Genomic DNA, 22,652 nt, shown 5'->3' with positions numbered 1-22,652 from the left:
CTCGGCCCAACGCGTGAGGTAATTGCGAGTTGATTCGTTGGGGCCTTGGACGCACAAGGAGAGCTGGCGAGGCTTGGGCAGCCGGTTGTAGGTGTTGGTGAAGTTGCGGATGAAGGCTTCAGTGAAATCGACCCAGTTGTTGATGCTACGGGGCTTCACACTGTTCAGCCATGTCCAGACCGTGCCCTGGAGCATGAGCAGAACGTACTTCACGGCTACGCGCTTGTTTTCGTTGGCGATGCTGACGGCCGTGGAGTAGTCGACCAGTCAATCCTCCGGCTTCACGGAGCCGGTGTACTTGGGCGTATCTCTTGGGAGTGTGAACCCTTTGGGGAAGGGCTCATCTCAGATGCGGGGGCCAAAACAAGAAGGACCCAACTCGTCTTCTTCTTCTAGTACCAGGGATCGGTTGAGACGGTCGATCCGGTGGCGGGCGGCGTTCTCTCCGACTCCTTCCCGGCGGCCAAGGCGGTCGCCGAGTGTCGGGTGGTCAACAGGCGGCAGGGAAATGCGCCTCTCCTTGCGGGGAGGGGGAGGCGGACAGTCGTCTCGTCACTCCACTGCTCTTGAGCGGCCGTCTTGGTCGCGCTTGATGGTGATGCGAGTCCGGCTGCGGCTGGCAGCCGAATCCTTGTCTCTTCTGTCGCGAACGCCGCCAGTCGGCGTCCGAGATGTCGTGCCTTGCTCTTGGCGGGGAGGCAGATCGTCGTTTCGCCGGTTGGGCATTTCAACGCGGCAGCCGTGTCAAGGAGCTGCTGGACGTGCTCCGTCATGTGGCAATGCTCGTCGCCTTCGAGCTTGTCTAGCTCGTCTGCTGCCGCCTAGGCAGCTAGTATGTTCTCTATGGGCGTGGCGTAGACGGGACGATCCGTCCCGAACATGCTGGCGATGGTCGCGCCATGCTGCCGGATCATACCGATGCGGCTAGGTCCACTAGGAGCCGGCGTGTCGCCGACGGCACGGTCCATCTCACGTTGGTAGGCCTCCGAAAAGCGTCTCATGCTGGCCAGCCTGTTGGCGCTTTCAATGAGCTGGACGCGGCGTGCTTCCAGCGTCTCGGCGTCGGCGTCTTCAGGAATGGGCGCAGTCAGGTCTTGCAGCACCGCCTGTAGCAGATCCTGGCCACCTCCGCCAGAGTGCTCGTCGTGGCTGATGACGAGCACCTCCGTGACGGTGCTGCCGCCGCTGTCCGCGGGAGGAAGTGGTTCGTCATAGACCACCACGTTGGTGGGGAACGCGTCAAGCGACGCCGTGTCGGTGTCGACAAGCATTGGGTCGGCGGAGCCAACTGACTCCAAGTCCGCAGCAGGCTCGCTGGCGATGTGGACCTGATCGAGGAGGCTCACGAGGCGGCTCTTGGGGCCTTCTGTTCCCGCATCGGATGCGGGCTCGTCGGAGAGGCAGATCTCGCCAACAAGATCGGCGAGGCGGCTCACCGCGTAAACGACCTCCGCGTCGTGCAGCGCGTCGGCGCAGACGCCGTCTAGCGTGCCGGGCTGGTTGCGCTCGCCAGGAAGGAACAAGGTTCCCGTCCAGAACAGGTCTCCGGACGACGGTGCACCTCGCCCCACGGTGGACGCCAAATGTCGGGGGTTGGGTGCGACATATACTAAAGGATGGCTTATCATGGTGGGAGCGAGTAGAACGTCGCCGGTGCCCGGAAGCGGGATGAGGCATAGACACGAACGCCGGCGTACTTTACCCAGGTTCGGGGCTCTCCTAGGAGATAACACCCCTAGTCCTGCTCTGCGGGGTCTCCGCATGATCACTAAGGCACTAGTAGGTACAATGGTGCTCCTAGAGCTATATGCTAGAGGTAGAAGAAGGCAGGCACGCTCTCTGCTTCCTCTAGGTATGAGTCTAGTTCTAACAGGTTGGGAACCCTTTGTATGGGTGCCGTGGAGGGTTTATATAGGCCTACCCCCCAGGGGTACAATAGTAATCTAGCCGGGTGTAGGACCCGGCTGTTAGTGTCTCTGGTCGCCGGCTTCTCCGCCGGCTGCTGGGGCCCGCTGCCTGGTGAGCCCCGCCGACCAGTCTGGTACGGAGCCGACAGGCCGCTCCCGCCGCTTGCGGGTCTTGCCGGCTGCTGATTACTGTAGCCGTGATGCTAATGACGTGTACTTGGTCAGGGAAGCGTGGCTACAGTCTCGCCGACTGGTGGAAGATCATTGTAGCCACTCCCTGTCTCATCTGGTTAATGGCGCACAGGCCCCGAGGGAGGAGGGGGCTGCCTGCTAGAAGCCGGCCTTCCTTGGGTCCGACTGGTCAAGCCTCCGCCGTCCTCCAGGCTCTCGCTGCCCGGTAGGGCCCGCCGCCTGTAGGCCGTACCGATAGGTCGCCGTGGGAACAGGGTTCCGTCTGCCAGCAGTGACGTCAGGGGTGGGATGGCAACAGTGTCGCGCCGGGCAGAAATCACTGCCTGTACGGAGCACTGTGGCCACACCCGACCCTGGATACGGGGGTGATGGGCTACATTGTAGCCTCACCCTGTCTTGTCTTCTTAATGGGGGTAGACTCTGAGGGCGCCGTGGGCCGCCTGCTAGAAGCCGACCTATCTGGAGGCCGCCTGCAAGGAGTCGGTCCATCTTGGTGCCGCCTTCTGGCAGCCGGCCGCTTGGGCCAGCCGGCCATCAGAAGGCGGTGCTTCATCTTGACGTCCTGAGGGGCGCAGCCGACCCCGATGTCTTGAAAGGTTCAGGGACTCGGGTTAGGCTACCCGTGGCCCCTTACTCCGACACTTCATGAACAATTTATGATGTGGATTTGAGGAACTATGTAATAATTTCCTGAACTATGCAACAATTTGTAGTTTGTTTGAAATCCATTTCATACGTATTTGCTATTATCTGTGTGCAATATGTATATGCAAATTTGGGTTCGGCTATAGCCCGGCTGCCGTGCGGCTGACCTATTTTAGGGTTGCTGTTGGAGACGACCACTTCTTGCGCCAGAAGAAACACCTTCTCGTGTCTAAATTTTTTTCTCCGCCAACTTTTCGTGCCCTAAAATAGGACAGTTGTTGAAGATGCTTTTTTTTATATCAAAAGACTATATTAATCAAATAGTAGGAAGCTCGTTTACAAGGGAAGATGAAAAAAAGTCAGGTATAGCATCCCAAACACAAGAGGTACTAGAGCTAAAAGCATATTTTGCTATAGTATTCACAACCTCATTGGCCTCTCTATAACAATGTAAGAAATTAACTTGGCCAAATTCCTTCATCAGTTGTTTACTCTCCATCATCATTGGAACAGAAGGTCCTGCATAATCGTTCTCACCTTTCATAGCATCAACAACAAAAGAGCTATCAGATTTGAATATCAGCTTGCTACGGTCAATGCTCGCCACCAAATAGAAGTCATTTCTGATCGCACTCATTTCCGCTGAGTGTACATTAGGAACGTGAGGCATGAGCCATGAGGCAACCACAATAAAATTGCCATTCTTATCTTGGGCCACTACGCCAGAAGCTCCTGACAATGTTTCGGCGATGAATGAAACATCAACATTTATTTTAACGAATTCTTTGGACGGCTTCTTCCACATCTGATCCAGTTTACGCTTTTGAGACTTTGAGTTAGCAGCTCGCATAAAATTTGTCAACAAGACTGCCATCTCCATCAAAGTTCTGTTCAAGATGCTCTTAGCAACATTGTTGTACTATGCTGAGGGTTGGTAAACTATGAACAGACTGCTGCGGTATCAAGATCGTTTGTCAATGGACACTTCATACTTTTGTTCGGCCCTGCTCTTCCACCCCTTGTGCGGGAGGTCTACAAACTAGAATACAGATATAATGTTTATATTTAAAATATAAGATAAAACAAAGGGGCAAATCCAACTATTATCGGCAATGATTCTCTACAAACTAATTGTCAATGTTGAGTGGCCAACATGTTTAGCACGTAATTAATATCATAACTCGAATGAACATTGGTGATAAACTCAACATGTAATTAGTATCTTACCAAATACCAACACGCATTGCTCATATACAGTTTAAATTATTATTTTTGCTCATATACAGTCACTAGTACGTTAGTAAAAAAAAGTCGAAGATAGTGCTCGGTTTGCTGGCCATGTGATGCCTTCGTAGTTGATAAATCTTCAACAACCCAACACCATTGGTGTTTCACTCTCTCACGAGCAGTGCTATACGGACGATAGCTTTCATTCCAATTGTTGTACGACGGATCAAATCATCCACTAGATCGCATCATTTTGCAAATCAGCACCCTTCAAGCGGGCACCGTACAGAATTCGTACGTGCACTGTCGTGTGCAGAGTAGTTTCACTCACACAACCAAGTACAGCTGTGCAGGTCTGAAAATACTCCCCGCAAAGTTAATTTTGCAATCACTGTAACGATTGCGTGTAGGGCTGGAAAAAAAGCTCAAAACTCGTGAGCTAAACGAGTAACTCGTGACTCGGCTCGAATCAACTTGAACTTGAAGAATAACGAGTCGAGTCGAGCTTTAGTTTAAGATCGTTTATAGATCAAGTTAAACGAGCCAATCTCATGAGTACTCGTGTAACTCGTTAGGCTCGTTACAAGAGATCAACTAAGCACCCTGCGTCCTAGGCACACAACACAAGGCCCAGCTGCGCTATGAATATGAAAAAAATGATTGCTTGTGAATGTAAAATGTACATATTAGACATGTACAATGTTCACAAACAATGTTCATTTTTATCTTATTTGTAAGGTTTTATGTTTGTATCCTTAACGAGCTTAACAAGTTAAACGAGCCAGCTCGCGAGTTATACGAGTCGAGCCAATCATGGATTTGAACTCATTATAGCAACGAGTCGAGTCGAGCTAGCTCGTTAATGAAATGAGCTTTAGCGAGTCGAGTCGAGCTGACCCGACTCGGCTTGAATTCCATCCCTAATTGTATGGTTATACATACAGAGGCAGACCAAAAAAGTTAGGCCTCTTTTGGTTCATAGAATAGGATTATCATAGGAATAGGAATTTTGTAGGAAATGAGATGACATGTATCTCAAATCCTATGAGTAGGAATAAGAAACGAAATGTCATTCGGTTGACATCAAAGGAATTTTTTCATTGAGTGTAGGCTCATTTTTATTTTTCTATAAGATATGGAGGATAGGAACCAATCCTATGTAGGAATAGGAATCCATTCCTATGAACCAAAGGGCTCTAAAGAAAAAAATCCTATAAGAATTCTATCATCTAGAATTCCTATAAAATTCCTCCAAACCAAAGGAGGCCTAAACAGATTAAAGTAGAAACGGCAACATCTCTTAAACCCTAAGACTTGTTTCACACAGAAGCTAACAGAGCCCAAGCTATTGTTGCATAGAGAAGATTTGTGTCAGTGGAGGGCAAAAGAACCTCCGCTTACAAGTAGGCCGCATAGCATTTCAGGAAGCACATAGGCTATTCCAGTGTGCCAAGGCATGTCTGAAGAACAGGAGTTTCGCAAGAATTCGTTCCCCACGGGCCACAGGAACACAAAAAGTTCCAAATGTTTCAAACGTCTACAAGATACAATAACACATACAACAAAATGCACACCAATTTCCCCCAGGATGACGCAACTCAAGTCACACAGTGAAATTATTATCACATTGCAGAGCAGCTGATAGTGATCCAGAGATAGCAGCTGAATTTACCTGATGGACCCTAGTGACCTTAAGAACTCTCTGGGAACAAAATACTACATATCTATCTAATGCAACCACAGAAACAGCAATGCTGATATCTTCTGTGGAGAGACGTGAATGCTGTTAACCGCCACTACTCATTTTCTTCGACGACGGCGATGACTATTACGCCGATCAGAATCTGAATACTCAGAAGCACTTAGATCAGAGCAGCGTGATTTCCCCCTCGGTTTCCTTGAATGCCTATCACTTTCACGTGTGCTCAAGTCAGTATAGTGTCGCTTCTCATTCGATCTCCGTGAAGGCCGATCAGAATCTGAATACTCAGAAGCACTTGGATCAGAGTAGCGCGATTTTTCTCTTGGTTTCCTTGAATGTCTATCGCTTTCACGTGCGCTTGAATCAGTATAGTGCCACTTCTCATCCGATTTCCGTGAAGACCTATTGCTCACGGGAAAATCTGGTATTTTGTGATGTCTCTTTTCCCTTGATCTCCTTGAATGCCGCTTGCTTTCGGAAGAACTCGAGTCACTGTGGGATTGCTTGTCCTGCCATCGTGTTGGATGCTGCTGCTCGCTCTCAGAAGAACTCGAGTCACTGTAGGGTTGCTTCTCCCTCGATCGCCTCGAAGGCCTCTTGCTTATTGTATATCCTTTATCTCTGGAGGAGGAAACTGGGGCAATTTCCATCTCCTCTTTCTTCTTTTTCTTCCTGTGCTCCCTCTTTGGATGCCTTCTTGTGTCAATTTCAACTTCTGATTCAGAAGAGGACTCTAGCAGGTGTTTCTTCCTGTGCCTGTGCTTTGACTTCTGCTTGGCTTTTCCTTTCCCAGCTTCCGCCTCAGAATCAGAATACGAGGATGGGTCAGAACAATATTTTTTCTTTCTCTTGCTTCCTGACGCCCTGTTGCTCTTCTCAGGTTCCGAATCTGAGGATGAATGATGACTGCTATGATGTCTTCCAGATTCTACATGAGCAGCAGGCTCAGACTGCCTGCGCCTGCTTTTACTCTTGGAGCGTTTCTTTGATTTACTCGTGGAGAAGTTGGTAAGGAGAGCCGGAATGTCAATATCGCCGAGAAATCCTAAAATATAAAATGTAATGCAAGACAACATACTTGTGTAAATTTAGCTAACATAAAAAATTCTTGATATGAGAGTGACAATGTAGTTTTATCCATGCTTCAGAAGTTATACCTCCATATTCATCAAATATCTCTTCTGCTACAATCTGCTGATTAGGATCATCAGGGTTATATCCACCTCGAGGAGGGCTCATGCCAGGCTTTTGCTTAAGCTCCCACTTCAAAGGCTGACAGAGAATTCCTCACATTAAAACTGAATTTTTAAACAAAGTACAATGAGAGAAGAAAGATGCGTAAGCCTTTTGTCGTTTATTCGAAGGACGTATATGTGCATTCAGATCACAATCTGGCGATAGTTATATATTACCAAAGGGTAACAAACCTAGGCTAGCACATAAATTACAAGAAGGCTACAGCAAAACATGAATTTTCAGTAGACTATTACAACAACAACAACAAAGCCTTTAGTCCCAAACAAGTTGGGGTAGGCTAGAGGTGAAACCCATAAGATCTCGCGACCAACTCATGGCTCTGGCAAATGGATAGCAAGCTTCCACACCCCCCTGTCCATAGCTATTCAGTAGACTATTACCAGAGACAAAATTCTATGCAGTTATGGACCAAGGGGAAAGGTCGGATCAGGTATAAAACCAGTAGATATAGCTCACTATTTGCAAGTCACTGTCATAGAGTCGTTATTTTGATGTAAACTGCAAATGAAGTACACTTCCAATAGAAAATCTAACCTCACTCGAATCAGTCTGTGCCTTTATTGCTGTAAGTGGATCGTCCCTTTTCAATCGGCTCTCCTCATTCGGCATGATAATATCCTTCATGGGACATTCCCGGTCACCACTCTGATGGCCGAAGTTTCCACATCTTAAACATCTAACATTACGAACTTCGACTCCAAATGGTTTAGGTCTAGCAGGAGCACCTGTGTCCAATCTGCGAATAAGGGCAAAACATGTATCAAATCTTTATAGGTGACCAGGCAGTAACCTTAGGAGAGCATACAAAAATGAAGCGAAACAGAGAACACGTATAGGAATGACAAAGGGGAAAAAACTAATATAAAATAAATCTCTTGTCTATTGGCAGTTTATGAGAGTACGAATGGAATGAATTCAGCGTTTCATGTCACCTTGTTGATCGTATTCAAAATATCATCATAAAACAAAGAGACAATTACCTTGGAGCATTTTTCAGAACTTCAAATTCTTGCTCTGTTGGCAATGAACGGCCAAACACATCTTTCGGCCTACTCTTTTTCTTCTCTGGGCCATCAGGCCTGCAGCAAACATAAAATACAATGAACTAAGAATAACAGCAAACCTACCAGATCAGAGCAGTAACATAAGTAAGTTCCAAATATGTCTTGGAACAAAGGCATCTGTGTCAGAACAAGAATTTTAAATACTACTCCCTCCGTCCGAAAAAACTTGTCCCAAGGTTGTTCCTCAAATGAATGTATCTAGCACTAACTTGATGCTAGATACATCCATTTGAGGGACAAGCTTTTTCGGACGGAGGGAATATATTTTAACTTGGGAAAGAAATAAGATTAGTGACATTACATTGAAGAGGTATTTGCAGCTACAGCATCTTCGGTGGCATCGCCTTGATCCAGCTTCTTCTTCTCATCTTGAATTTCAGCAGCCTTTGCACTCTCTGGATTGTATCCAGGTGGGCGGACATACATGAAACTCACAGCTTTCATTATCTCCATCTGAAGTTGTAAAGCAAATTGAAGATTGATGAGACCGGTTTTCCATGGGTGATAACAGTTGAATGTGACGTTGAAATATTGGCTGTTTATTACAGAGTATAAACACCTAAAGATTCCATACAACTCTTGGAAGCAACCAGAGTTGGCAGCTACCAGAGTACGTACTGGTTAGATTGAGTGTCCTTAGTCTAAGTGCAGAGAGCGTGACAAACAAGTGTATTTCCTCATTTCTTGTTTAACCTATAGTTTGTATACTAGGCAATATATTTAACAACCCAAGTTCAGACAGGACAAGATCAGGGCTGCACAGTCGCTGGTTTACTATCTGGCATGGTGCAATGAATCTGAAGGAAGCAGCTGATATTGGCCCATGGATGGTGAGAAGAATTCGATTATTCACGCCGTTGTGAAAAGCTAGCTGGAATTTTTACAATTTCAAGTATACATTGCTAATATGTTTAGCCGTAAAATTTGGGAGTTCTTGGCTGAGTATCATGACAATCAAATAACAGAAAATGATGATACTCTGTGGCCTATTGCGATGAAATTAAGAAAAGGACTGGCTAATTACAAAGGTTCGTCTTTTAGTTAATGTGAAGCGGATATCAAAATTAATGTTAGGCAAAATTCCTCGTTCCTTCAGTACCACTCCAACTTCAGTCATTCATGGGAATTGGGAAAATGACAAAAATAAAGCAACGCCATAGAGAAAGCGAGTGGGAGATGATCCACCATTGTTAGTGGAACAAAATGTGTAAGAACAATAGTTTGTCAATATTCTCTTTGCAGTAAATCCCTAGCTTAGGGTATTAACCGGTAACAAATACCAGCATCACGGCACAATTAACCACAGGAAAGCCTAAAAGCAAATGACCAAAACAATGTAACTGTTCATTCCCTCTACCCTACGGTGATCACAATAGTTCAAGCTACTCCGTGACCAGTTGACGCACGTTGCATGGATATAATTGTGGCGAGAATTGTCACGAACAAGTGTATGTCCTCATTTCTTGTTTAACCTATAGTTTATATACTTGTCAATATATTTGACAACCCAACTTTAGATAGGACAAGAGTAGGGCTGCACAGTCACTCGTTTACTCTTTGGCATGGTGAAATGAATCTGAAGGACATAGTTGATATTGGGTCATGGATGACAAGAAAAGTCAATGATTCACGCTGTTTTGAACATCGCTAATGTGTTTAGCCATAAAATCGGGGAGCTCTAGGAGGAGAATCATGGCTATCAAAATAACAGAAAATGAGGAGACTGCAGCCTACTGCAGATGAAGTTAAGGGGCTGGCCAATAACAAAGGTTCATCATTGTGACGAATGTGAAGCGGATATCAAAATTAATGTTAGGAAAAAATCCATCATTGCTTGAGTAACACTGAAACTTCAGCCATTCATGGGAATTAGGAAGATAATGACTAAAATAAAGCAATGTCTTTGGAAAAGCTTGTAGGGGATGATGCACCGTGTTAGCGGAACAAAATGCGTGCAAACAATAGTTTGTCACTATTTTCAGTAGTGTCTCACTTTTTTGACCCAGTAAAGCTCTAGTTTATGCTATTATCCGACAAAATGCAATTAACCACGTGAAATCCTGAAGCCAGATGACCAAAACAATGTAATAATTCATTCCATCCACCCACCCTATGGCGATCACAACAGTTCAAGCTATAGTGCCCATGAGCTGATAATAGAAGTCTATCTAAAAGATAAAAGAGGAGGACAGCGTATGTATGTATGTTGGTGTGTGTGTACCTTCTCCTTGTCCTTCTTGGAGAAGAGGGCGGTCTGGCGGAAGAACTCCTGCTCCTGCGCGAACTCGCGCTGCACCTCCTCGTCGCGGCGCGCGCGGTTGGTGTGGATCTGCTCGGCGATCCACTTGCGGCGCTGGTTCGGGTACGAGAGCGGGTGCCATGGCTTCTGGTTCAGGAACGAGTGGCTCCACGCCGTCCCCGACTTCTCCTTCAGCTCCACCTCCCCCGCCGGGATCTTCCGCCCGAGCCCCCCGCCGCCGCCGCTCCCCTCCACCCCCTCCTCCATCGCCGCCCCCTCCCCACAATTCGCTTCCCCTCGCAACTCCCAGAGGGATTCCCCGTCACCCGGCCGCCGAGACGGTGGGTTTCCTGGGCTTCTTTTGCCACCCGTCTGTCCAGCCCGGCCCACAAAACCGCCTCCTTTTTGTTCGAGAGTCCAAACCTAGATCCGCACCAAATAAATAGCAATAGTGTGTACCGCACCGACCAGCGCCGCCGCTCCCGAGACAGACGCGAGAATGGCGATCCCTTCCCCCGCGCGACTCCACCTACCGTCCTCCTGCCGCCGGTCGGCGGCTCTCACCAACCTCCAATCCGTTGACAGGTCTACGGCGGCATGCCGGTGGCGGGGGCGCCTTCTCCCCGTGGCCGCTGCTCCGCTCCGCCTCCGCGCCGTGCATGCCGCGGCCGCTGCGCGGCAGCCGTTCGACAACGGGTCCGGCGTCATTGAAGCGGAGGGGGAGGAGGACGACGACGACGAGCATCCGCGCCTGAAGATCGCCATCGTGGGGTTCGGCAACTTCGGGCAGTTCCTGGCGCGGACGCTGGTGCGGCAGGGGCACACGGTGCTGGCGCACTCCCGCTCCGACCACTCGACCGCCGCGGCGGACCTCGGCGCGTCCTTCTACGCCGACCCGCACGACCTCTGCGAGTGCCAGCCCGACGTGGTCCTCCTGGCCACCTCCATCCTCTCCACCGAGGCCGTGCTCCGCTCGCTCCCCGTCCACCGCTTCCGCCGCAGCACGCTCTTCGCCGACGTGCTCTCCGTCAAGGAGTTCCCCAGGAAGCAGCTCCTGAGCCGCCTCCCCGAGGACTTCGACATCATCTGCACGCACCCCATGTTCGGCCCGGAGTCGGCGCGCGACGGCTGGGCCGGCCTCCCGTTCGTGTTCGACAGGGTCCGCGTCGGCGACTCCCCGGCCCGCCGCGCGCGCGCCGAGGCGTTCCTCAACATCTTCGAGCGCGAGGGGTGCCGCATGGTGGAGATGCCCTGCGCGGAGCACGACGCGCACGCCGCCGAGACGCAGCTGGTGGCGCACACCGTGGGGCGGATGCTGGCCACGCTCGGGCTCCGCCCCACGCCCATCGACACCAAGGGCTACGAGACGCTGCTCCGGCTCGTGGACAACACCTGCAGCGACAGCTTCGACCTCTACAACGGCCTCTTCATGTACAACAAGAACTCGACGGAGCTGCTCCACCGGCTCGAGGCGGCGCTGGACACCGTCAAGAGGAGGCTCTTCCACAACCTCCATGACGTGCTCCGGAAGCAGCTCTTCGAGGGCTCGCCGCCGCTCAACAGGGACGGCCCGCCGACCCCGGACTCCTCGTCCACCGCCGGCGCCGAGTCGTTGTCTAATGACCGGCCGTGATCTGGACGCCGACGAGTCGTCGTCGTTGTAGGGATAATAATGAATCGCGCTTTATGTCGCTGACATCGATCTGCCGTGGACTCGTGGTCCCTTCCATCCAAAGGCATGACGAATTCACGACGAATCGTGTCGAGCAGCTCAGGATGTAAGTGGCATTGGGTCCCAGTAGTCCCACATATGCCACACACCAAAAAAAGATCAAATGGCGTTGGTGGATGTCCATAAAAAAATAAATGGCACAAATGGATAGCCCAGAAAAGCCCATGAGGCCAGCGGCGGACCACAACACTCCACGCGCACCCAGCCATCACGTTTTCCTCAGCAAAAAAACAAAGAAGAAAACGCCGCGTTCGACATGCCCTAGGCGCCGTCGCCGCTGCCTCCACCGGCACGCCTCCCCAGTCCATCCCTTCCTTCCATCTCACCGCCGTCACCGCCATGTTTCTCGAAGAGGCGGCGATGACGTCGGCTTTGACGGCGGGCGCAGCTTGGGACGGCGGATGAGACCTTCGGCAGCGACTTCATTGTACATCTTCTCTGCTCCCCCTCACGCTCATCTGCCTCGCCCCCTCTGCTGCGACGCAGCCTATGGGAGATGGGACCGGTGGATGCCGGAGTAGTAGGCGGTGAGGATTGATGCAGATTCAGGCTGCAGCAACTTGATAACTGAATGGTATATATGGAGCAAGGTTCAGACTTCAGACACCTCATCGCATGCCATCCCTTCTAGGCTTCTAGGTAGATGAAAGGTTCAGACTTCAGACAGCTCATTGATGCAGATTCGTCGCTCTCCATTACATCTTGGTAGCCAGAATCATCCTTTGGGTTCAGCTTTGATAATCTAAGTTGTAGATAAATGTTGAATCTAGAGATTTTTTAGAGTAGGCAATTTCCTGTACTATGTTTGCTCTGTACTGAATGATTGGGGGGGGTACTAATTATGCCTGTACTAATGGCACTGTATTGCACTAGTACTGTATATCAGTGTCAGTTTGCTTTGTAAATATGTGGTACTATGTGGACACCACGTACGCCACAAGAAAATTAATTGGACTATGACATAGTCCCATATAAGAAGTGGTGGTCAGCACGGGCAAGTCCCACAATGTCCAGCGAGCTGTCCATTTACATCCTGACGAGCAGCCGAGTAAGGGCATGAGTAGGTACTAGTGGGTGAACTTGGGCTAAAAGGGCAATGAACTTTTAAACGTTTGTGTGATACTTTTATATTGTCAGCATTATGTAATGAGCTTATATCCTCTCTTTTTTTAGAACCGCCATCAATGTACGGCCTGTTAGAAAACCCGCCGTCGGACCTGATTCATTGCCTTTTTATTCATTTTGGCGGAACATTTATGACTGCAAAATAATCAGAAAAGGGTTCTGATAACGCCCACACATGTGGCATACTAGACATCCGTCAACACATCGTGTGTGACATGAGCAGGAGGCAGCTCACACGGGTTGTGTGTGAGCCAACATTAGAATTGTCCACATGTGTGAGCGCAGCTACTTTGTGTCACACGCTCAACAATTACTACTCATCCTCATCCAGCGCGTGTGGCATGAAGCAAAAATGCCCACACGCTCTGGGCTCCTGGCGCAGCTATTTTAGGTACCCGCGGGATGACGATTTATTTGCCATCCAGGATGGTAGATGTAGTTATCCGGGATGGCAAATGTAGCTGTAAAAGTATGGCAACTCTCTCTGTTTTGTAACTACAGTTGTCATGTCTAATTTATAATAGTTGTCGCGCGTAATCAAACCATAGTTCCGTGTGTGATTAAGTATTTGCTGCATATGGTCAAACAATAGTTGCCATGTGTGTTTACCTAGTTGTCACGTGTGGTTCAACCATAGTTGTCATGTATGATTGATCACAGTCGTCATATGTGTTTATCTGGTTGCCACGAACGCGCAATTGCAGTTGCCGTCTAGCAACAAATCATAGTTGCCATATGTGTTTACCTAATTACCACGTACGTGCAACTGCAGTTGCCATCTAATAACATACAAGTGTCGTGTGGGCGAAAAACAGTTTTACCCACACGCGCATGGACTAGGTGGTGGCTGTATGGGCAGAAATTAGTTCGCCCACACAGCGCGGCTGACGAACCGTGTGCTACGGGGCGTGTGCGCGAACCCTCCAACGCCCACACACGATGATGCCCACATATCACATTTATGGGCATTATCATTTGGGTCAGAAAACGAGGGGGATATAAAAAATTACAAGAAAAGAGTCTATCAGAAGGGCATGTCTCACACATGCATTAGCGGTCTCATTAGCATTCCGCCCAGCCCAACGTAAATCAAACCCCTGGAAATTTGGGAGATATGTACGCATCTCCCTGATGATATGATCTCCAAGCGTGCGATCATCTATAGCCCTGTTCACTTGCTTTTTTAAAAAAAAACAAATGGACTTTATTCAACAGAAATAACAGATACATCGTTTGTGAGGAATGGTACAATCTCAAACATAGGCTCCTCGAACCAATCAATGGTAGAAGAAAATCTAGCCAACCTAGCAAGCTCGTGCGCAACCTTATTGGCTTCCCTATTACAATGTTCAAACCTAGAGGTAGGAAAATCACACGCCAAAAAATAGCAATCATCAAAGATTGCCGCTGCCGCTCCTGCTGACCGTCCGCCATTATTCATCATTTCAATAACCTCTAAATTATCATATTTAATAACTAGGCGATTGCAACCCGCACGTTGCTGAAAGTGCGTTATATCGACTAGAGGGGGGTGAATAGGCGATTTTTATGAAAGTCTTCAAAACGTGGAAGTTATGAAGACAAACGATAGAAATAAACCTATTATCCTGCAGCGGAAGGTAGACTACACTAGGCAAGCCATAGTCAAGTATTCAATGGAGTGAAAGCACAATGACTAATAGCAGCAATGTAGTAAGGATCAGGTAGGAAGATATTATAAAGCCAAACAGAAAACGCAGTCACTCAGTGAAGATAAAATATAGTGCAATCATACAATGACTTCACAAGGAGTAACAGTAAGTAAAGGGAAGGAAAGATGAAACCAGTGACTCGTTGAAGACAATGATTTGTTGCACCAGTTCCAGTTGTTGTGACAACTGTACGTCTGGTTAGGGCGGCTAGGTATTTAAACCTTAGGACACACAGTCCCGGACATCCAGTCCTGAACACGCAGCTCAGGACACCCAGTCCTCACCGTATTCTCCTTGAGCTAAGGTCACACAGACCTCGCCCAATCACTCTGGTAAGTCTTTAAGGTAGACTCCCAAACCTTCACAGACTTCGTTCACCGGCAATCAACAATGTCTCTTCGATGCTCAGAACGCGACGCCTAACCAGCTGGAGGATGCACAGTCCTCAAGTGTAATAAGTTTTCAGATCACACAGACAAGAAGACTTAAGTGATGCCTAATTCTCTTTGGCTCTGGGTGGTTAGGGCTTTATCCTCGCAAGGAATTCTCTCTCAAAGGCTTCGAGGTGGGTTGCTCTCAAACGACAAAAGCCGTACTCTGAATCTGAGCAGCCAACCGTTTATGGTTGTAGGGGGTGGGCTATTTATAGCCACTTGGCAACCCGACCTGATTTGTCCGAAATGACCCTTGGTCACTAAGGAACTGACACGTGTTCCAACGGTCAGATTTCAAACTCACACGGCAACTTTACTTGGGCTACAAGCAAAGCTGACTTGTCCGACTCTGGACAAGATTCGCTCTCAAAGTCTTCACTCGAAGACATAGGTTTTGTTTAAGCATCACTTCAGTCATTCTGACTGGTTCTGTTGGACCCCACTTAACAGTACGGTGGTTCCTATGACTCAACAAAGGGGAAGAAAAAGAACTACGAAAGATCTAAGTCTTCGAGCTCCATAGGCTTCATGCGATGTCTTCTCTTGTCATAGTCTGCAATGTGAATATCTTCATATACCACCTTTGACTTCAATGTTTTCATACATTTTTAGGGGTCATCTCTGGTAGGAAAACCGAATCAATGAGGGACTTCTACCTGTGTTATCCTGTAATTCTCACAAACACATTAGTCCCTCAACTAGGTTTGTCGTCAATACTCCAAAACCAACTAGGGGTGGCACTAGATGCACTTACAATCTCCCCCTTTTTGGTGATTGATGACAAACTAGTTGAAGTTTTCAACGGGGAATATAGTCTGTGAAATTGTAAAGGATAAGGAATTGTCTTCATAAGTTGCAAGGGCTCCCCCTGAAGATGTGCATATAAGTAATTTGCTTTTGGAATGCAAATGCACATGGTAGGTTGTACTTGTGGAGATCCAGCTTCAGCTTATGATGACAATCTACTATGCATGTGAAAGTATATGAAGATAATAAACATGCATAATGGAAAATGGACGTCTGCAGAATGATCTAAGTGCGGAATTTATCGTTGCACATGCGGAATTTATCATCGCAACACAAGGTGGCAAATAAGTAGCAGACGACCATCGAGTTTAAGTGTTACAACTCAAAGAACCAAATGTAGCAAAACGAGAGTTGTAAGCATGAAGCAAAATATAAAGCGCCCGCCCATATAGACCCGCTTGAAGACTATCAAACTCATATGCTTCTCCCCCTTTTGTTAGTAAGGACCAAAAAGGTTTGAAGACATAGAGCATCTACTCGTTCCCATGAAGAGTAGGTGAAGCAGCAGGGTCGTTGGTGGTGTTTGGCAGTGCAGAAGAGCTTGGAGCAGAGTCAAAGCGTGCTGAAGGAGGTGGCGGTGAAGTAGCATCGTCTTCATCCTCGATCACTCTGGCATTCACAGTTGCAGCAGAGGAAGAGAACTCAGAGTCTTCAAGGGATGGAGTTCGTCGCAGCACTGCCCTTCAAGGAGGTGTGGAGTCAAACTTGAATCGCTCAGAGAAACCATCCTCTTGAAGATCATCTTCAGAACACATCAGCGTCAGCCCTTTCCATGTGCGGCGAGAGGTTTCATGGGCAACAAAAGCATTCTTGGTGGCAAGATTGCGAATGCGATTAACATCCACCAAGAGGCTTTGCATTTGACGCTTCAGCCAGTCATGATGCCTATCCTGTTTCTGATGAAGAGCCACAAGAAGCTCTCGGTCGTTGAGAACACGAGTGCGCTTCTTGGGTCGTGGAGCAGTTGTACTGTCAGTGGCTTCAGTGAGAGCAGGATGCGGTGCACGTGTAGTGCCAGCCAAAGGATACACACGAGTTACGGCTTCAACGCCTTCAACGTTCTGAGAAAAACTTTGATGCTCTGCATTCTGAAGACTTAGAGGTTTCTTGGCAGGCTCAGGATAGATGGCTTCAATAGACATATCCACATCAGGCAAAAAGATCCGATGATTGCGGGCAGAGGGCTGATATGAGATGGCGGAGTGAAGTTTGATCAGCCGCATCACCCAAGGGGCGTAGAACTTCAAACCAAACAGATCAGAGCCAGATGCAGCAAGTTGGCGAATGAAGAAATCCTGTGTATTGAAGCATTTTCCATGAAGAATGTAGAAGACCAAAGTCTTCATTGCACCTTCCAGCTTGGCATGGGGAGAATGTCCTTTGATTGGCCAGAGAGTTCGCCTTATGATGTGATAAATGGTTCTTGGCAGATACTCAAGGTCTTCAACGAAGAACTCCGTGGGATAAGCAGCATCTTGGGGCAATGGCTTCATCATACTGAGCATCTGACTCATATTAGGTTCAGTCTTCTGAAAGATGCTCTCAATAGCTTCACTATGAAGCTGACAGCCATACTCGTAGAGATCGCCAGGAGTGGGCAAACCAGTGAGCTCAATGATGTCAAAGGCTTTGGCTTCGTGATGAACATTTCCTGTCATCCACTCCAGGACCCAAGTCTTCGGATCTCTGCTATACCCGCGGATGTGAAGTGTGGCATAGAATTGGAGCAGCAACTCTTCATTCCAATGCTCTTGGTCAGTGATGAACGGCAGCAGTCCAACCTCTTTGAAGCAATCCAGAGCTTCTTCCAGACAGGGCAGACCAGCTATTGCTTCAATGTCAAGGCGCTTGTGTGGGAAGATGCGACCTTGGTTGTAAAGAACACATGAGTAATAGCTTCGCTGCGGATAACTCCAGAACCGATCAGATGATATTCTTTTCCTTGAGTAGGGGTTCCTGGAGCTATTGAAGAATGTGTTGTCTGCTCTGAAGCCATTGATATTGAAGGAGCCAGGTGCTGATGCAAGACCTGGGAACCTTGGCAATCTTGGGATTGGCTTCTGCACCTGAGGCCTGTGCTCAACATGATAGTCGAACTGGGGACCGGCAGCAGACGCAGGAACAGAAGCGGCAGGATCAGTGGCTTCACTGACTTCTGGTGCTTTTGTTGGTGAGGGCTCCACATTAGCTTCAGCCATGACAGCGTCAGTGGCTTCAGTGGTGTTGGTGGTGGCGGCCTCAAGATGTTCAACCTCCACTTGACGAGCAGGAGGGTCGGTCACAATCACGTTCTCCTCGAGAACTGCTTCTTGGTGGGACCGGGGAGTGGCAACTTGTGGGACTTCTTCTTCAGCGGCTGATGCAGCCGGATTGTCTTCAGCAGAGACTTGAGGCCTTGGACCTTTGTGAAACCTGCACAACGCGGGTGACGCCTGTGGAGTTGCTGTTGGCTGGGCCTCAAAGTCTTCTTCCTCTTGTGGGCGATCCGCCCATAAAGCATCCTGTGCAATTGGCGTCAGTGGACGACCAATGCTGATGAATTCGCTGTGCGTGAGCACAGGCGATGATACCTGTTGGTTCTCTAGCTGAGGAAGGGCTGCATCATCTTCAACATGGTCATGGTGACCAATGTCTTCAGCAGCGATGGGATCAGCTGCTGGAAAGTCTTCAGCTTCATGAGCCTCTGTGAAAGCAGGCTCATGGACAGTCAGTTGACGTTTTTGTGGATCGGCGTCGGGGTGAACCATGGAAATGGGTTCAACAATCAAGGGCTCTGTGGGAGCAGCCCGTTCCTTCTTGGTCTTTCTTTTCTTCTTGGCAGGGGCAGTAGCAGAGGCTTCAGGATGTTTCTCTTCCTTGCTTCAGCCTTAGCAGTCCTGGTCTTCTTCAGTTCTGAAACGGTTGACCTGGCCTTTGGCTTCGGGCCAGTCATGCTAGTTGGGAAGACAAGGGGATCTGCTTCCTGCCTTGGTGCTTCGGGTTCAGCCATAACGGGCTTCTTCGTCTTTTTGGCAGCCATCCTGGGGTCGATGCCAGGACGCCCAAGGGCCTTGCGCTTCTCAGCCTCATTGTAGGCTTGCACACACCTATCAGCCAAGACCTTCATGCGCTCACGAGAATCCCGAGCTTTTGCACGTTTCTTCAGAAAGACTTCCTTGAGCTCGTGCAGCATAATTTTGAAGTTCTTCACGTCTTGCACGCTGAGCTTGGCCATATGCTTCTTGAACTGAGATTTCTCAAAGACAATCTTCTGCTTCAGTTCAACAATGCGCTGGGCGATGGCTAACTCTGAAGCAATGGCGCCATGGAAGGTGACACTGAGGCCAATGGGCAGTTGCAGATCATCGAAGCTGATGTTTGGCATGTCAAACCATTCATCAATGAAGTTGTGGATGATTGTTACATCAAAGAGATGCGGATCATTGAAGATTTCTGCTTCTTCTTTGCTCTTGATGAGTTGCTCAAGAGCGTCATCTACAAGATCTTCATCACTTGACAGATCAATGGCATCATTGCGCAGAATGGTAGCAGCAGTTAGCTCTTGGCCGGTGTGTGGCAGAAGCATCTTGACCTTCTGGGGCTTGGAGATGCGTGACAAATCTTCAGACTGCACACTGTCTTCAGGAGGTGCAGTTGCCAGTGGCTTCGCTCGTGAGATTTTTGGTGAAGGGGCACGCTTTGAAGCTTTAGGCTTCTTCAACTTCTTTGGCTTCGGCGCTATAGGCGCTTCATCTGATTCAGCGTCAGCTGCAGGCTCATTCACGGATGTCCCTTGAACCAAGATATGGGTGATGAGACCTTCAAGGTTGTAGAAAGGACCGACGACATTGGGTTCTGCATCACGGGTGCCGTCAGCCCTTGGAGCAGAAGGACCAGGGTTGAAGTCTAGTCCCAATGTCTTCTTGTTCTGCTTCGCTGAGTTCTGGGTAAACTGAAAGTTGCGCTTGAATAGAATGTCGTCACGACACCATAGTAGTGACGATGGGTCAGCATCCGCAGGCTATGGTCCACGGACCATGCAGGGATAGAAGCCTTGTTCAATGGCTTCATCTCTGGTCCTGGGTTGAAGATTTTTATAGAGGATGTCTCCCCATGGTCGCTTGATGGCATTCTTTTCAGCATATTCCTTTGTCACAAATTTGTACTTGAACCACTGTTCTGCCCAATAGCGTCGAATCCATTGGATTCGTGTTTTGCGCTGATTGTAATCCTCTTCAGGATCTGTCTTGTACAGTTCTGAGAGGTCATCTGGCAGATCTCTTGATGTTTCTCCACGACGCTTTCTGCCACCCTTCCTTGCTGATTTCTCTGAAGCCATGAACTTTAAACTGAAAGGCTTCAATACGTTCAAAGGCTTCAAGGGCTTTCGCTTGCTGGACAGACATGAACTGGCTTCGGGAGAATTGATATGATGTTGTAAGAATTCTGCAAATGAACGCAGACTATGAGAACCAAGGGATTCTCCCACGAACATGTACCTGTGACAGCATTAAGGTGCGAGGGAAGGGGAAGAGGTCATATGAATTCTCAGAAGATTTTGAATATAAATCAGTTTAGAAGACAATGACCTCATCGTGCGAAGACATTCACTCATAGATAAGGAGTTGGTTCCAGATTTGTACGAATCCAGAGATCAGTACAAGTTAGGAATCTAACTACTTTGTGAAGCATAAGTGAATATACTAGGCATGTTATGAGATGCAGTATGAGAGAGATCTAACTTGTGTGAATAGAAATTTCTTGTGGTAGAAAGTGACAAAGCCATAGGATCAATGGTGCCGTAAAAAGGAAGTTTTATTTACCACACTAAGAACTGCTAGACGGAGTGGAAGAGGAGGCCGAGCAGTTCGATCTTCCGTGCCCTAACTTGGCGACGGAGGACACCTACGGCGACGGCGGAGAGGACGATGTCCGCGGTCGGCGTGAAGACGGCGTCGGAGAGGTTGCGGCAGCGAAGCGCTTCGTCTCCGGCGTCGTCGAGGGCTAGCGGTGGCGCTAGGGTTCGTGCGAGAGTGGAAGAAGAGATAATGACCGCTGTGAAGTGTGTATTTATAGGTACAGGGGCAGCACTGCGTTATTACACAGGTGCCCCTGGCGATTCGCATCTGAGGAACACGTGGCCATCATGCAGAATTTTGGGGTTTGTTCCACGTCCCACGCACGCCTGGATTGTCGGGTGGTCGTTCCTACTTCTCTGGGTTTCATGTGTAGGAATGAGCATTGAAAGCGGACTTAAGGTTTGTCTCTGTATCTTCTGCTGACAAGGACGTAGAGAAGACATTCCACAGTTTCAATAGAATGCATATGATTTGGAGAGATAGAGTTTGAGATAGAAAGCATAGAGAGGTTAGGGTCCGATCACATTCACTTAGTTCAAAAGATTCAACAAGAAGACATAGCTATAAGTGAATGCTGTAGAGGACAGAACACTAGTATATATATAATCAACATAGTGAAGATAATCATGAAAACATGTTGAGATTGAAGCCAAACCAAATGTGAAGACATAGCAAGGTAACGCCATGAGTGAAACACTTCAAATAGAACATTTGGTGGTGACGTTACCCACCGTATGGGAAGTATTAGACCCAGACACGTCACACAATTATCGTGGTGTTCCGAAGTCAAATTTCACATTAATGTATTCACACTTAGAATGTATGTCTTCATTGATTGAAGATATACTTTACTTTGTGTGTTGCACATCTAAGTCATCAATATGCATAAGGGTTAGGATGTGTGCCTGATCACAGGACATTTGAGGATTCCAGGATATTTAGCTCACATCGTAACTTGCAAAATCTCTTCTCATCCAAGGGCTTGCTGAAGATATCTGCCAATTGCTCTTCAGTGTTGACGTGTATGATATCCATATCTTCCTTCACAACATGATCTCTGAGAAAGTGATGACGAATTTCAATGTGCTTTGTCTTCGAGTGCTGAACTGGGTTGTTGGCAATCTTGATGGCGCTTTCGTTGTCGCAGTAGAGTGGCACTTGCTTCAGACGAATGCCATAGTCCTTGAGTGTTTGCTTCATCCACAGAAGCTGAGCGCAGCAAGATCCAGCAGCAATGTATTCAGATTCAGTAGTGGAGAGAGATACACAGCTCTGCTTCTTTGAAGACCAACATACAAGTGATCGTCCCAGAAAATGACATGTGCCTGATGTAGACTTGCGATCCACTTTGTCACCAGCATAATCAGCATCCGAGAATCCAACCAGATCAAACTCCGAGCCCTTTGGATACCATAATCCTAGAGTTGGGGTGTGATCCAAATATCGAAGAATTTGCTTCACAGCTAAGTGATGCGACTCCTTTGGTGCCGCTTGGAATCGAGCACACATGCAAACACTAAGCATAATATCTGGCCTAGATGCACATAGATAAAGTAAAGAACCAATCATGGAGCGGTATACCTTTTGATCGAACTCTTTACCATTGTCATCAGGACCCGGATGATGCTTGGCTGGCATTGGCGTCGTGAAGCTTTTGCAGTCTTGCATACCGAACTTCTTCAGGCAATCTTTGAGATACTTCTCTTGAGATATGAAGATGCCGTCACGTTGCTGTCGTATTTGAAGACCGAGAAAGAACTTCAGCTCTCCCATCATAGACATTTGATATTGC

General features: G+C 48.1%; 2 protein-coding genes across 2 annotated transcripts; one reads left to right on the top strand and one right to left on the bottom strand.

Annotated features, from left to right (window-relative positions):
- Positions 1 to 5,445: 5,445 nt before the first annotated feature.
- Positions 5,446 to 10,626, bottom strand: LOC125524297 (uncharacterized zinc finger CCHC domain-containing protein At4g19190). The gene is made up of 6 exons (XM_048689373.1): positions 10,216 to 10,626; positions 8,296 to 8,447; positions 7,911 to 8,009; positions 7,465 to 7,666; positions 6,831 to 6,945; positions 5,446 to 6,718 (listed from the first exon to the last, which is right to left on the bottom strand). Exons 1-6 carry the CDS (start codon positions 10,498 to 10,500, stop codon positions 5,772 to 5,774), a joined length of 1,800 nt encoding a protein of 599 aa, XP_048545330.1. The 5' UTR covers positions 10,501 to 10,626; the 3' UTR covers positions 5,446 to 5,771.
- Positions 10,627 to 10,659: 33 nt separating this feature from the next.
- Positions 10,660 to 12,755, top strand: LOC125524298 (arogenate dehydrogenase 2, chloroplastic-like). Its single transcript, XM_048689374.1, has one exon. The coding sequence runs from the start codon at positions 10,733 to 10,735 to the stop codon at positions 11,864 to 11,866; it is 1,134 nt and encodes a 377-aa protein (XP_048545331.1). The 5' UTR covers positions 10,660 to 10,732; the 3' UTR covers positions 11,867 to 12,755.
- The last annotated feature ends 9,897 nt before the right edge of the window (positions 12,756 to 22,652 follow it).

The sequence above is a fragment of the Triticum urartu genome, chromosome 7, assembly GCF_003073215.2.
Source record: "Triticum urartu cultivar G1812 chromosome 7, Tu2.1, whole genome shotgun sequence".
In the NCBI taxonomy this organism is placed as follows: Eukaryota; Viridiplantae; Streptophyta; class Magnoliopsida; order Poales; family Poaceae; genus Triticum; species Triticum urartu.
The sequence above is the reverse complement of the archived record's forward strand: the minus strand, read 5'-3'. Positions and strand labels throughout refer to the sequence as shown.